Below are 16,847 nucleotides of genomic sequence, written 5' to 3'. Positions count from 1 at the left end.
TTTAGATTTATGATTACCTTGTTGTTGCAATGTGGAAACAATCATTCCTCCAGTGCCCTTCTCACATATAATAAATGGTTTAATAGGCTCTTTAAGCACAACCCTGACAGTGGGGAAAAATTAAAAGGCAGTGGTAGAAGTTCTCCCCTCCCCCAAAGCAGTGGAAGGAAAATCTTTGATATTACATCCATAAGGTTCTTTTCAAAATCACACATTTCTCAGCTAAGATGAAGTGGAAAGTCGTGGAAATTATGCGGAGAATGACCTTAAAAAAACAAACAAATAAAAAACAATGACGTGAAAAGGTACAGGAGTCTTAATTATATAGAATAGCTAATTGAATTAATCAGATAATTATTTCATTTTGTCTTTGAGTACCCAACTTGAATGTGATCTTTAAAAATTTTATGCGTTAAAAGACAAAGTTTAAATTTGGAGCAACGTTTTGAAAATCTGAACAGGGAAATATTCTTCTGGGACACACTGCTCTGCCTTTTCCTTGGGAGATGAACTTATATTCTTTTTTTTTTTTTTTTTTAAAGATTTTATTTCTTTGACAGAGAGAGCCAGAGAGCACAAGCGGAGGGAATGACAGAGGGAGAGGAAGAAGCAGCAGGGAGCCCGATGCAGGGCCTCAATCCCAGGACCCTGGAATCATGACCTGAGTCCAAGGCAAATGCTTAACCATCTGAGCCACCCAGGCGCCCCTTATATTCTACATCTTAAGATCATGTTACTCTTTTCTCCTCCTGGCTAAACCTTCGGAGAACATAATAATACTCTCCACATTTGAATTTAGGATTTTGTTGAAGACAGCAGGGAAGGGCTATTACTTTTATTGTTGAGAATGTAGGTTGTTCCGGTGAGTGTCACTGTCAAAGATGGGCAATGCTCTGATTAGTATTCTTGCCATCTGACCTGAGTGTGTTCTCTTTCACTGTATCAGCTGGAGTGCTGAGTGCCCCGAGAAAACTGGCAAGACCTGCAGCAGTCCTTCTGTAAGGATTTATCGTTAGCACTCTAAGATCTTCAGAGGGGTGGAGCATTTTGTGCTAATAGAGAAAGAAGCATGATTATTTTATTGAAAACATAATCAGGCTTGTGCAGTAAGTTGAATATAGGTTTTGACGTCTCAGTAGTGAAGGGTGGGGTGTTCCAGAGATAAATGATACTCGGTCAACCAGGAAGAATGTTTCAAGGAGTCAGAGACTTGAAGACAATAGATTTTCCAAGTTGATGGCTCTATTCAACAGTTCTGCAGTGGCAGTGAATGTATTTGAGTAACTTTCCAGGAATGGAGTTCCCTTTCTCCCCAAGTGTGTTCATAAGTAGTGGAGGCCGGGGGATGGGAAGCAGAGCTACTTAGTGATAGAGGGTGCTCGTTCCTGATCTTGTCTACAGCCTTTGCCTGAACATACCGTGACATCTAATGGGGCAGCTGATAAAGTCCTGATTTGAGATTCCCCACAACCAGTGCACAAGTACAAAATAGAGGAGGGAGAGAATTGGCTGAACATAACAAAGAAGGAAAGGGTTGTACTCTTAGCTCACTATGTGTCTACAGAATGATATGGGGATGTTGGATTATGCTTTTGGAAATACAATACCCAGAACAAGGGAGATAATGGTCGTACTAGCCTCTGTAATGGTCAGACAACCTACACCTGTCCAGTTCTGGAGCCCCACTTTAAAAGGCACAGTGAGCACATTTGCATATAAAACCATGCCCGGAAGTAGCAACTAAAATGGTGAAGGGTCTCTATGCCTGGTGATGAATTTTCTAAAGTGATTGAGTATGTTTGGCCTGAAGAAGAGAAATAATAGGGAGAACCTGAGTGTTATCTTCAAATTAGATATACTGCATTCAGTATAGGTGTAAAGGATTGAATTGGGGCCAATGAGTGGAGTTTAATGGAAATTGAATTTGGCTTAATATTAGGGAAAGGTTTTTAGCAAATCAGTATGGTTATAATATATGATAATGAAGTATTATAGCGTTCCCAAATACTAGATTATATAGAGAATGGAAAGTAGCCTTCTAGTTAAAATGGGGCAAGTTAGGGAAGTTCTGTATCTTCTCTCTCCACACCTCAGATCCACAGGAATTACATAAAATACACATACACACTACTTCCTCACACATGAAAATATGAAGGGTTCCATTAGTTTATCTTATGCTCTATTTCTCTGTTGTTCCCCACCTCCCCCCCACCCTCCCCCGTGTCATTTGTATGACAGTGTCATTTACACAGAGCACACCTCTAAATGGAATGCCCTTCCCCAGCCCCATTACACACAGGGATTCCCTGTAGGATGGTGCATAGGGCCATCTCAGGACCCAGGGAATCATGCCTTTGAAACTTTTCTATCCTTGGTCACTCTGCCACTTTAATATGACTCTTTCCACCTCCCGACCTCTTTGTCTGCCCACTTATAACTTTGACAGTCTTTGGTATAATTATAAAGAGCATCAGTTGACCTCACTCTTCTTTGATGTGTGACCTCCAGGGCACAACTTAACTTTTTGGAGCCTTAGTTTTTTCCTATGGAAAATGGAGGTGATAGTACCCCCCTCTGGGGATTGTTGTAAAGATGACATGACCTACTACATGTAGGGGCCACATACAGTAGCACCTGCTGAGCCCCATATATATGGAAGCCACGGTACAAAATCATCATCATCATCATCGTCATCATCATCATAATACTCCCCAATGGTAGAGCCTGTAGCACCTTGAATTGGTGGCCCTGGCTTTTATTTATTTTATTTTTTTATTTTTATTTTTTTTTAAAGATTTTATTTATTTGACAGAGAGAGAGACACAGCGAGAGAGGGAACACAAGCAGGGGGAGTGTGAGAGGGAGAAGCAGGCTTCCTGCGGAGCAGGGAGTCTGATGTGGGGCTCGATCCCAGGACCCTGGGGTGATGACCTGAGCTGAAGGCAGACGCTTAACGACTGAGCCACCCAGGCACCCCGGTCCTGGGTTTTAAAGCCTCTTTTCTACATGCCTTAAATTCTGTGTCTGTTTATTTTTATTTTTTTATATTACTCATTTGTTTATTTTTTGTCACCTGCAAGTTTCTATACAAGTCAAGCATTTGTCATGAGTTTAGGCATAGTCAGAGGTGTTTGTTGCTTGTAACTTTGTAGTAGTTTCTGAGAGAATTTTGAGTCACCAACAGGTTCTTGAAGTCCATATGTTTGTTTTGCAGGTGTAAATGTGGGGCTCAATCCCAGGACCCTGAGATCGCGACCTGAGCCCAAAATCAGGTCGGACGACACTTAAGGGACTGAGCCACCCAGGTGCCCCCTCAGTGTGGTTTATGGTTAGATCCAGAGATAGCCCATAAAACACCATGAGGAGAGATGGTAAGGCACATCGATAGTAGAAGTAAGCATCTTGTAATACACTTCTCGTAGGAACCTAAGGCACATCACCTTAGGAAAACCAGCATGATCTGGGTGTTGAGAGCAGTGCTAAGAGGAACTGGGTAGCTAGCAAAGAAAAGAAGAATGGGATAGTCTTTATCTTTGCCATATTCTTTTGCTTGTCATTGGTCATGTCCGTGTTCATTTTCAGGCACTGAAACCTGAGGACCAGACCCAGGAACTAACCCTTCGATCATCATAACCACTCCAGGTCTCTCTTTCAGAGACTGAGGTCTGCTTTGGGTCCATGACTTTCAAAATGCTAGTATTTATCATATTGGTGAGAATAATTTGTTTGTAGATTCCCTCAATGGGAACCTTCTTTCTCTTTACTTAAAAAGAGCTCCCTAGGAAAACCTGTGAGTTCCTATTACAAGTTTTAGGGATATTTAAACGTGTTACCCGATTGTTTTATTTAAACTTGTAGGTCTTGGTGAAGAAGGGGCTAAGATGAGTAGAATCATGGTCCCTACCTATAAAATCTCTACTTAGAAAAAATATATGTAGATTTTAAAAAATGAGGCTTGTAGATTGATAAATTTGCTGTGCATTTCTATATAGATATAAAAAGTTCTATTAACTAGGAAAATACTGGCCTTTTGACAATGCTGAGTTGGTCAGGTCCTCCTCGAAGGGCTTTCCTCTAGGGCAAGTTATGACCTGAACTCATTTCAGTCACCCCTTGACCCTAATGCACTTTTCCAGCTTATCTCCTGTGTTCTTGCCACTCATACCTTGCAGTCTGGAAATACCAAGCTGTGTGAGATTCCAGGTCCACCGTGTTTTGCCCATGTCCTCGCTCCACTCATGGGCCTGCAGATTTTAACCCCTCTGCTCTGCCTGCCTTTGTTTAGATTGCCTGTTAGAGGAAATGCTGTTCTTCTAGCTTTTCTTCTCTCTCAGGACTTATTCTGCTAGGCTCCAAGACTAGGTGGCTTCCTATCTGGTTCTTAAGTACTTTCTCTGCCATGGTCTGCAGTTATTTATCTCGCTGTGTTGTGGCTGGCTGTATACCTCTTGGACCTCTCCTAATCAACTGTGAGCACTGAGAGATGGATTGGCTTCATCTTCAATTGTCACTTAGCAACATCCCCATCACTCCACCAGATTATTCCCAGGGGCGCCTGAGTGGCTCAGTCAGTTAAGCATCTGCTTTCAGCTCAGTTCATGATCCCAGGACCCTGGGATCGAGCCCCACATCGGCCTCCTTGCTCAGCAGGGAGCCTGCTTCTCCCTCTCCCTCTGTCTGCAGATCTGCTTAGTTGTGCTCTCTCTCTCTCTGTCAAATAAATAAATAAAATCTTTTAAAAAAGAGGATTATTCCCAAAAAAGTTGCTACAATGTTTCCTTTGTTTTCCTTAGAAAGTAGAACCAGACTTAAAATGCAGAATAGAGATGAATTATTTGTCCATAACTCTATAGTAGCCTATTTTATGTTTATTTTTGCCTTTTCAGTCTCTTCTCTGCATTTTTACTTAGTTATAAACATAGTATGTGTCTTATTTATCATATGCAGTATAGCGTATTTTCTTTGCTGCTGCCTGCTTTTCACAGTTCTCATCTTTAATGGTTCTTTAAAATTTCACCAAGTGGATATTTCTTTACCTTTGGATGTTTACATTTCTTTCCCCAATTTTTGATACATATGGCTATAATAATGATAGATTATATACATTTACAAATTAAAAATACCAGAATCAAAATATCAAGTGATAGGGCATGGTGGAATTTGAGGATACAATTATTAGGCTATACAGGAGATGCCCTGTAGTCCACACTCACACACTAGTCCAGGAAAGGGTGCAGAAGCCTGTAGTCACAGACAGGAGGTCCGTGTTTCAAGTGTTTCTTCCCTTCTGTTTTGACATGTGATATCTGAGTAAAGAAACAGCATAGCACAGAGGAAGGAGCCAAACATTTGGATTCAGAAGGTCCTGCTACCAGCTGAGCTCTGTGTTCTTGGTGTGGCTTTGGACCTTAACAGCCCTGAATACTTCTTCATCTGTACGGAGGATGTCTGTGACATATGGTTCAGCCCTGAATACTTCTTCATCTGTACGGAGGATGTCTGTGACATATGGTTCTTATAAGAATCTAATGAAATCCAACAAGCAAAAGTAGATAGATTCGTGGGATCCTTACTGTGGGCCAGGCACTGAAATTTTCTTGTGTTAGGTCATCGAATCCTTAGAGCAACCTTGTAAGATAAGCTGAAAAGGGCTGAGTAACTTGCTTTAAGTCATACAGGTAAGTGCCATGATCCAAACCCAGTTCTTCCATATTACACATTCCAAACTCCTTTGTCGTAGCCTTCCTGGAGAGAGATCACACCAACAGATGAATCTCGTAACTAATGTAGAAGGCCCAATTCCATAGTCTCTACAAAGGAAAGTTCAGAGAAGAAGAACATTTAGAAAAACAACATACTGAGATATTTAGAATATTTTTTATTATTGACCAGTATTTCATAAAACTACTTAAATATTTGATAAAGATCAGTGAATCCAGTTGTCAAAACCTGGTTTCAAGGTATGGCCTTGGCATGTGATAGGCAAAAAAAAAATGCTGTAGATGGAGAATTAACAGAATTGTAAGATCTCATACAATGAATGGAAAGAGCATCAATAAAAGTAGACCGTTGTAAAAAATTAGGCTTGATTACATCCCAGGAGCTATGGCATTTCTGAGGAGATGCAAATATTACAGAGCTGGAAGGAAAGAGAGAGAGGCTTTCTTGCAATGTGAGGATGAAACGGAATGAGGTGTAAGCCAGGGCTGAGAGACTCACTGGGAGATAATCTGTAATACCAGTTTGCTGTGCATTTTGGTATGTCTTTTAGACAAGTAAGAAAGGAAGCTATCATATTACAGAAGTAGATTTGACAAGATTTATTAATTTTTGACATTTTTTTCCCCTAAAATACAAGTCAGATTGAGTTAGAATATATTGTGTAGTGTTAGGAGCATTTGTTTTGAAATTAGTTGTCCTGGGTTTGGAACCCTAGTCATGTACCCCTTGGACAAAATTTCTTAAGCTGCCTAATCTTCATTTTATTCATCTGTAAAGTGGGGAGAAGAATAGTATAACATTTGGGGCATAGGCTGGGCAGGATTAAGTGAATTAATGCAAATCAGTGGCTTAACACAGAGTAAGTATAGTGGTACAAGAGTACTCTGTTTATTATTATCATATCAAACCCCCATTAAACATCTGCTACTGATCACTACTATTGGATAAAATCCCAAACTCTCATAGTACTCTATGATCTGGCTCCGTTCCACTCTATAATCTCTATGTCAAAGGTCCAAATGTCTTCAAGAGCCTGGCAGGTAAAAAGCAAGCTAGGTGAGGCTGTGGCAAACTGAGGGCCACACATTCCATCAAAAGGGGACACCTGCTATTCACTCTGGTAGCTCTTTGCTTTCTGGGAAGATGAGCCTAGTGTGGTTACCTTTGAAGAGATGTCAGAAACCTGTACTTCACATGAAATCTAATTATTAAATGTGAACAACTACATCAGAATTCTAAGACCAAACAAAGCCCATCTGCGGGCTGGATATGGTTGCCATCTTGCCCCCTCTGCTTCATGCCCTTCCCAGCATTGCAGACTGCTTAGTTTTCCTGCCATAAATTTTATTCCTTTATGCCTTAGTGCTTTTTAAGAAAATGTTGAATATTATTGACATACAAAGTTACATTAATTTCCGATGTGTAACATAGTGATTCAACAAGTCTGTACATTATGCTGTGGTCACCACAAGTACAGCTACCATCTGTCCTGATACATCACTCTTACAGTATCATTGACTACATTCTTTATGCTGTTTTCTATTCTCATAATTTATTCATTCCATAAATGGAAGCCTGTATTTCGCACTCCCCTCCACTCATTTTGTGCCCCATCCTTCACCCCCCTCACCTTTGGCAACCGTCAGTTTGTTCTCTGTATTTATAGGTGTACCTCAGTGCTTCTAGATGTGCTAGTCACTCTGCCTAGCTTGGCCTTGGTTCTTTCTCTCTTGAACTGGATTGGTCTTTTAGACTTGGCTCAACCTGTTTTCTCTGAGTTAATTACTTCCTCCTTTGTGATGCCAGAGCATTTCATAAGATCATTCATTCTACTGTAGTGCTTAAGACATTAATTTGCTTTTTTATTTAGAAATAATTATGCAGCACCAAAATGTGTACCAGCTACAGCCATAAACTGGCGTCCCTGTTCCGCGGGTGCCTATATTCCACTGTGATCTTCATGTCAGTCCTCTGATGAGAACGTGAGCTCATTGAGGGCAAGGACCATGTGCTGTTGGTCTGGTTTTCTCAAATCTCAGTTAGCCGGATACCAGGTATGAGTGTCCTCTTGCTGCTGTAACAAATTTCCACAAACCTACTGTCTTGATACAAGCTTATTATCTTGCAGTTATGGGGGTCAGAAGCCTGAAATGGGTCTCACTGGACTAAAATCAAGGTGTCATCAGGGCCAAGTTCCTTCTGGAAGCTCTAGGGAAGAATTTGTTTCTTGCCTTTTCCAGTTTCTAGTGGCTGCCTGCATTTCTTGGCTTGTGGCCCCTTCCTCCATCCTCAAAGCAAGAAGTGTAGCATCAGAGAAAGTCAGTCCCTCTCTATGACTTCCTTTTTTCCCTCCCTTTTCCACTCATAAGGACCCTTGTGATTACATTGCCCACCTGGTTGTGCTCGCTTCGGCAGCACATATATATTGCCCACCTGGTTACCCCAGGATACTCTTCTAATCTCAGGGTCATCTGGTTAACAGCTGTAATTCCATTTGCAACCTAAATTCCCCCTTGTCATGTCATGTAATGTATTTCTAAGTTCTGGGGAACATATTCACATAGGCGTCTCTGGGAAGGCCATTATTCTTCCTACCATAACTGGGAAGCTGAATGACTGAATGAATGGATGAATGATGAATGAAACTCTTAGAGGGTGGGAACCAGTTGTGCTAGCCACAGAAGGCAGAAAAAGTAGTAAATATCTCTGACCTGAAGGACTTGATGGTCAGCTGGATTGGGGAGTGGTGTAGTGCTTGGGGATCTTCCAAACCTCCCTCCTCAGGTTGAACATCTCTGACTCCTACCGGCTTTCCCTGAAATCCCAGGTTAAGATCAGATCCTTGTTTTGTGCGCTCAAGGCAGCCTTCTTTGGAATATATCCTCACACTTGTGATGCTAGTTCAATAAATGCCTTGACTAAATCTTACGGGTAATGCGTACAATAAAATGTATTCGTCTTGTGTCTCAATGTGTAACACTGAGCAGAGTGCCTGGCATATGGTAAGTGTTCAAAACTTTGTTGAGAGAAAAAAACAAATGAATAAATAAATGAAGAATTAGAGAAAAATGGAGTGTTTAACCCACCTACTATTTGTTCTGCCTTTGAGTTTTGTAACGTGGGACCATAGACTTTCTAACGTGGCACCCAAATTGGGAGGGCAAGCATATATACTTTTTTCTCATTGGGGAGCCAAGAGTATATATCGGATTTCTCAATGGAGTCCATGACCAAAACCATGGAAGAAGCACTGCTCTGAGTGTGCAGAGTTCGGAGAGGAGATGATTTGGCTGTGGTATAGAGAAGGAAGATACTGTCCTGGGAAAGGCAGATGGGCTTCTCACTAATGCTAACTGGGCTTTTGTACCTGTCTTCCTCCTCTAGGAGAAGGGAGTGTGCTGCCTCTCTTGACGCAGGACTCTAACTCCAAAGCTCGGAGGGGTATTTTAAGACGAGCTGTTTTTTCTGAGGATCAGAGAAAGGCTCTGGAGAAAATGTTTCAGAAGCAGAAATATATCAGCAAAACAGACCGAAAGAAACTTGCCCTCAGCTTGGGACTAAAGGAATCACAGGTACTAATGAGCAGGAAGTTGTCCACTGCTCCTGATTTCTGAAGGAATACAATGAAATCCATGCATTTGGCAATGTCTGTTGTACTAGGTATGGTGCTGGACCCTGAAGTGTTACTGAAATGATTTTCACAATTGTTGAGTGGGTGGAAATATATGTCACAATTGCTATTTGAAAATAGGTCCATTTGCTGAGAGGTCTAGGTTTTTGCATGATTAATTCTCCCCAAATGAAGAGAACCACTAAGGATGTGGCATTTACATCATTAGTTGTTTGCTCTGGTTTCAGAGAAGTAGACTACATAATTTACAAAAGCAGGAACCAATTTTCCTGTCTTTTTCTTCATTTCCAATCCAAAATCCAGTCATAAATATGTGACTCATAAATACCTTCAAACAGATTTCATTACTCTGCACTCTGAGCTTATGTCAAGTACAGTAAAGTGGTTTCATATTTGCAACACCTACAAATCTTTCTTATACATTAAGGTACTAGTATTTTATGACTAATCATTTTATAATCACCATATAAAATAAGCACCATAATCGTCCTCATTTTCTAGATGAGAAAGTGTAGGGAAGTAAATACGGGTCTGATGTCATGTAGTGAAGCTGCTTTGGAGCTGGGCTCTCACCTCAGGCAACTTGACTCTGGAGTTTGTGTTCTATTTAACCTGGAGCTATCATGTATCGTTGTGCAGGATATGGCACTGCACAAGGGCACAAGGACAAAGAGGCATGGCAGCAACTGAAATGTAGCAGGTGCTCCGCCTGCCAAATTGACTTTCTTGGTGCAAGGCTACATCCACCTGGATTTTTTTTTTTTTTTTATGTTATGTTAGTCACCATACATTACATCATTAGTTTTTGATGTAGTGTTCCATGATTCATTGTTTGCGTATAACACCCAGTGCTCCATGCAGAACATGCCCTCTTTAATACCCATCACCAGGCTAACCCATCCCCCCACCCCCCTCCCCTCTAGAACCCTCAGTTTGTTTCTCAGAGTCCATAGTCTCTCATGATTCGTCTCCCCCTCCGATTCACCCCCTTCATTTTACCCTTCCTACTATCTTCTTCTTTTTACTTTTTGAGTTAGCATAAAGGCATTGAAGGGCTAGCAGAGGCCCTGTGTAACTACCATGCTCTACTGTTCTTCGCTTAATACAAATGACCTTGTTTCTAACTTTGGACTTCATTAAACCAGTTATTTTTGGATGAAACTCTCCTTAACCTTGCTTCCTTTCCCTAGGGAAGTGATCTGTTCCCCCCGCCTCCAACTTTTTCTAGTTGTAGGAAGCAGTACATACTGTGTGGTAGAGGGTAATTGGCCTACATCAGCCCATCTGTGCTTTCCTCATTGTGTGGTACTACAGATCCCTAACCTCAGTTTCTCACGTAAAAAGCAGACAAATACAGGAATTCTGTCTATGTTGCAGAGCAGTTTTGCATATATGATAGATAAATCAGTAGCTATATCTTGATGGTCTGTTGTGTGCAAGACGCTGTACTAATAAGTAGGCAGTAAGAGGGAGTGTTGATTAAGCACTGATTAAGATACACTCTGTGCACCCAGGAATTTATATGAGCAACTGGGAAAACAAAGCAGAAGCTCATGAACGGTTAGATAATAATATACGATACCACAGGAGACATCACCCGGTATGTTAGATATACTGCCAAATAAAGCAGTTAGATCAGTAGTCCTTTGAGCTCATTGCCCTGTTAGTATTCCATTACACTCTATACAGCAGTTTATCCATTCTAATGGTAGGTGTTTGGATTGCTCCTAATTTTTGGCTATTATTCGTATTATTTGTAGCAATTATTTCAGCTGTCATCAAAATATTTGGAATATTATGTTTAGGAACATTTTCCTGTTACAACCATTGCAAACTCTTCAAGTTTGAGTTTTTTTTTTTACTGTGGTAAAATACATGTAACATAAAATTTACTATTTAAACCTTTTTTAAGGGTACAGTTTAGGGGCAGTAAGTACATTCACATTGTTGAGCAACCATGGCTACCATCCATCTCCAGAACTTTTTTATCTTGTAAAACTGAAACTCTGTATCCATTAAACAGTGACTCCCCCTTCCCCACTCCCCCCAGCCCCTGGCAACCACCACCTTCTTTCTCTATGATTTGAGTGTTCTAGGTACCTCAAATGAGTGGAATCATTTGTATTTGGCCTTTTGTGATTGGTTTATTTCACTTAGCATACTGTCTTCAAGGTTCATCCATGTTGTATCATGTGTCAGAATTTCCTTCCTTTCTAATGCTGAATAATTGTCCATTGTATGTATATACCATATTTGTTTATGCATTCACCCATCAGTGGACACTTTGGTTGCTTCTACTTTTTGTGAATAATGCTATGAACATGGATATACAAATATCTCTTCAAGTCTCTGCTTTTAAGTCTTTTAGGTAGTTTGTGGCTTTTTCATATGTTTGTGATGTCTTTACACAGGAATTTCTCATTTTTATGTTGGCAGCTCTATTTTTTCTTTTGTGGTCTTAGTGTTTTATGTCAATGCTTAAAAAAAATTCATCTAAGACTGTAATGACAATCTCTTATAGTTCTTTTCTAGAACTTTTATAGTTTTCTTTTTGTGTTGAGCTGTTTCATCCATTTGAAATTTGTTTTTGTATTTGTTGAGAGGTAGAACTTTTAATTTATGGTTTTCCCCAAATATGTACATTTGTTTCAATACTGTTGATTGTGAAGAAACTTTCTTCATGATTTTTTTTCTTTGAGATATCACTCAGAAAAAATTCAAGGTCTACAGAAAAACTAAGGAAAGAAGAAAATAATGAATGTGATGAGAAGGGCAAGAATCACCAATGGGCACAAATAAAATGTCTTAGTGAAAACCCACTAGAAATACTTGGCAGGCTTTCTAGGAGTAAATGCCCACTGCAAATAATAAATGAGTTCATGACTAGAACCAAATGCTCTGATATGTACACATTAGTGCTGTTTTCTTATGAAAAGCCTTAACCACAGAATCGTAACTGAGATGGCAATCTTTTGGACTCACTTGCCTGGGGTCAGGTTCTTTGCAGCCATTTTGAAATTGCCAGTCAGGTTGAAAGAATGAAGGAATTGTTTTGCCATTCTGGAAAGATCATCTCAGATAGAAATTTTTCCTTCATTGGGAGAAACATTGGTTGGTAATGCTTTAATAATTATTTTTTAAGGTAAAACTTCCTAGTTTTTTGTTTTAAAAATAGAAACCCACTAAATTGTTCAAGTAAAGATGCAGTATAATGCTCAGGAGAACAATGTGATTGACTTTTAAAATATCAGGAAACCAGTTGTGAAGTTTTCTGATCAGGCACGGTTGACTACGCAGTAGATAAAGGGGAGAGTTAATAGTAAAGACAGACTCTGGTGGGGTGGGGCGGAAGTATGGCTCAAATTAGAAACCACCATCATAAGTACTTTGGGGTTAATAATGATTGATATTGAGCCTAATTATTCAAGTTTGATAAATCATACGAGTAATCTAACTTGGAAACTGAAGCCTGGAATTTATCAAAGCATTATAAAATGCATTCCTAATTTAGTTTTCCAGAAGTTCCTAATGAAATCTGAATGTTTTAAGAGCCTGGGCACTGGAGTGGGACAGTCATGGATTCTGTTCTAAGTGCTTCCATTTTACTAGCTGAGTGACCTTGAACTGGTTTATCACTCTGAACCTCAATTTTCATACATGTGAAATGAGGACTTGGTGCAGTCATCGTGAGGATCAAATTATGTAATCCACACAGCATGCACGGTCTGACACCTCGCACAAAGTAAACACTATTACTAGCCGATAGCCTTTCCTTTGTGTAAATAATTTAGCATGGACTAAATGATGTTTTAAACTGTTGAGTGTTAAATCAGTTTTGAAAGATGTCAGACTTGCAGGCGGTAACCCGCTTATTGCAGTCGTTTTGTTTCATCAGTGTGGGGATATTATACTAAAGCAGTTGTTCAGATATTTTTGAAGGAGCCCAGGTGAAAAGCCATAAGGACTTTGCTAGGCTGGCTCTCACAATAAGGTATTTCGTAGAATGCATTACAGTTTACAATGCTGAAGTGAAGTAACGTGGAGTAAGTGACCATTTTGTTCAATTATTTTGTCAACAGGTGAAAATTTGGTTTCAGAACAGAAGAATGAAGTGGCGGAATTCCAAAGAGAAGGAAGTGCTTTCCAACAGGTGTGTCCAGGAAGTAGGCCTTCAAGAGGATCCCCTCTCAAGGTCTGCTCTGGGGCTCCCTTCCCCGTGTTCTTCACTCTGGGAAGTCTCCCAGCAGCACTCGAGTCCCAGATGGAGGGAGAATTCGCCAGAACCTTCAGAAAGACTCATCCAACAGAGTTCAGGGGCAGCGGCCCCAGAAGCAAAGTCACAGCAGGGTGCCTTGTATTTGTGTTCGGAAGATGCTGGAGACAAGGGTGTACTTACTGGGGCAGTCTGAGTGGAAGCCTTCCTCTACGTTAATTTAAAAGGATGCTTAACTAATAACATTTGGACTCTAAAACCAGCTAGCTTGTGCCTCATCAGTGCCTAAAACATAATACCTTTGGAGTGACGCATGAACTAATGCTTTAGGAAACCCTCTCCAGTGCTCTCTTGTTTGGCTCCCAGACTCAGGCTTAATTTGTAAGTGGAGTAGAATCTCCCAGAAAGTACGAAGGAACTGAAAAGAATGAGAGTTATAGTTGGCTTAGTCCCTGCTCTGAGTATGTGTGTATATATGTGTGTGTCTCTACGTGTGTGTGTGTGTGTGTGTGTGTGTGTGTGTATATATATATATATAAATACTCATTGAAATACATTAGTAGGAACTAGTTCCTCTTTAAATATTGCACCAAGCAAATTCATTTCCTTTTATATGAGGAAAAACCAACTATTGACCGAATATTATTAATTTTTTGAAAATAATGTAAAATTTGGATTTTGGTCCAACGTGTTTTTTTAAAAATTCCCTATTTTCTGATTTCTTTCAGTCTCCAGCTATAAATGAACCTTAACAACTCAGCTCAGCTACCCTAATCGAATGAGGCATTGTTAGATACATACCCTGAAAGTCTTTACTTAAAAGTAATCCAACAAGAAAACTAGAAGAATTTCTGAATGAAACTATTAGGACCTTTAATTTTCCAAGTGTCTGGACTTCATCAGGACATCATTGAGGGAGGTACCCATTTAACTAATGATTATCTTTTGATCTCTTCTCTGTAAGGATGGGCCTTAATCAAGGTTTGCAAAATGAAATGCCTTTAAGGGCCTGTCAGTAAATAACGGGCGTGGCCCACCTAAAAATATTTGAGTTTAATAATTTTAAAAGTATTGTGTTGGGCAAATGAAACATCTATGCCAAGCAGTTTGTGACCTCCCGCCAAGATTTAAAGAAGTGTCACAGTTCCTAAAATGTTCCCAACTGGACTTCAAAACACAATACTGATGGAACCGGTAGTGGATTTCTGTTTGCACTTCTAGTTATAGACTCAATTTTCCACTTAGGTGGTATACACTATATATATTAGGTTATTTTTATGTATTAACAAGCATCACACAGATGTTTTGTGTGTTTTGTTGTTCCTGAAATAGTAGTGGTATAAAATTGCATTTCTGGTAACGATTTGCTTAATCTAGAAATTTTTATTCCAGGTCCAAGAAAAAATTATGTTTCACTTTGAAGGAAATGAGGCAGAAAGAGGAAATGATGTGGTTTTCAACTAGGTTACTATTAATCTGTGGACAAGAAACATTATTAGAAGTTCATGATGTGGAATTTTGTTAGTGAGACAGCTGCGTAAAGAGAATGGCTTCTAATTTGCTTAAATTCCTAGTTATAGACTTTGAGGCTTTAGCGTTTAAAGAAGGTAATATCTCAGAAGACAACAGTTTTAGTCAGCATCAGGTAATGATTTTGTCTGAACGTGATTTGAATTGGGGTATGCTAGCCTGTGTCTTTATCACGAGTTGTTTTACTTAAAAGTCCTCTCGGAAAAAGCTTGTCTCGGTGTCTCTGTGGGAAAGAGGAGCAGGGATCTGCTGACAACCATTTAAAATTTAAAACCTGTCTTAAAATGATTTATAGTATTGGGTTTTTTTTCTTGGTAGAATGTTAACCTCACCTACATTTTTTGGGTCCTTTCTGTGCACCAGAGACTGTGCTAAGCCTTTAGGGTGAGTTAATTCATGGCGGTCCTCATGACAGTAGCCCTAGGAGGTAGGCACTATTACTGTCAGGATTCTGTTACCCAGACGAGGGCGTAAGGCCATGGTTAGGGTGGTGGCCCAAGGTCATGAGGTTAATAAATGGGATTTGGACCCTGGCCATCAAGTTTCAAATCTTGAAATCATACCAACCATACGGGGGTGCATACCGCTGTAGAATGTATTCACCAGCTATGGGCTGCATTGTAAGACATACGTTTTGGGGATTGCAGTAAGATTTATTAAAGAAATTCAGAAGCATATTGTACTTTATGATCTCTTACTTGGGGAATGGTTTTCTTTCTAGTGTTCTCTTCTCTATTAACTTTGAAGTTTAGGGAAGGTAAAGAATTGCAAAAGCCTTCAACTATGAAGCCTCTATAGAAAATAGTCTCGTAGGAGTGTTTAAGTGAAATGAAACTATTTTTTTTTATCACTCACTGCCAAAAATTTTGAAGTGCTTATCTATGGTTAATGTTCCTTGAGAATAACTTGAAGATCAAACGAGAGCAACCTGCTTCATGGCCACCTGATAAGCCAGGTTTTAGATGTGGGCTAATTGGTGCTTAAATGATCTAACCCCGGACTTTCACACCAAGCTCTGAGACTCAGCAGAAGATTTTCTCTCTGTAAGGTTGGCCTGATAGTCAAATATACAAATAAATATTTTAACTGGTTTCTACTCTGGAATGCCTTAAGGCTTAGGAAAAGTACACTTTAGGTGAATATATTAGGGATACATAGGAAACACACAAATGCATACGCTTGGTGCACATACATAAGCCTGTTGTGCCTTCCCTTTGCCTTCCTTTCCTGAATTAACTTGAGAGAACTGCTGAGCTTGATATTCTAATTGACAAGGATCTCCCTTCTCTCTTAATTTGTACTCTGCCAACTCTCTCTCTACCTCCTTCCACCTAAAGTACATACACATGTATTTTCCTCTGTTCTCTAGATGCAGATTCCTTTTCTCCATGTGGTCACATATTAGTGTATTTGTTGTCTGCTTTCCAGGAAATTCTGCTCTAGTAAGCACTGGAACCAGAGAAGCCTGGAGGCGAAGGTATTTTTAAAATTTTTAGAAGACATTGTCATGTGGGTTTTTAGGCAGATGAGAAGAAAAAATGGTTAGTGCCATGCTCTAGCTTTTACAAAGATAAGTATTTTATAAAGCTAAATATAAAGGGTTGGAAGTATATAGCAGCTTAGGCATGATCACTGGGTCGGGAGACAGTGAAGGCCACGGTCATTGATGTTGAAAAGGCCATTCTATTTTCTTAGCGATGCCGTGGGTTGAATGGGGAACCCAATTGCTTAGTCCAGTGGTTCTCAAACTTT

At 39.9% G+C, this 16,847-nt stretch overlaps 1 protein-coding gene across 1 annotated transcript in view; it reads left to right on the top strand.

Annotated features, from left to right (window-relative positions):
• Positions 1–13,761, top strand: part of DBX2 (developing brain homeobox 2) — a 30,663-nt gene extending 16,902 nt beyond the window's left edge. Inside the window, exons 3-4 of the mRNA XM_028123086.1 lie at positions 9,106–9,293; positions 13,432–13,761. Coding sequence (XP_027978887.1) covers positions 9,106–9,293; positions 13,432–13,761 — 518 coding nt within the window. The remainder of the gene's footprint in view (positions 1–9,105; positions 9,294–13,431) is intronic.
• Positions 13,762–16,847: the final 3,086 nt, after the last annotated feature.

This window comes from Eumetopias jubatus, unplaced genomic scaffold (assembly GCF_037043125.1).
Source record: "Eumetopias jubatus isolate StellerSeaLion01/CBP00866 unplaced genomic scaffold, mEumJub1_p1.0 scaffold_8, whole genome shotgun sequence".
Classification (NCBI taxonomy): Eukaryota; Metazoa; Chordata; class Mammalia; order Carnivora; family Otariidae; genus Eumetopias; species Eumetopias jubatus.
The sequence above is the reverse complement of the archived record's forward strand: the minus strand, read 5'-3'. Positions and strand labels throughout refer to the sequence as shown.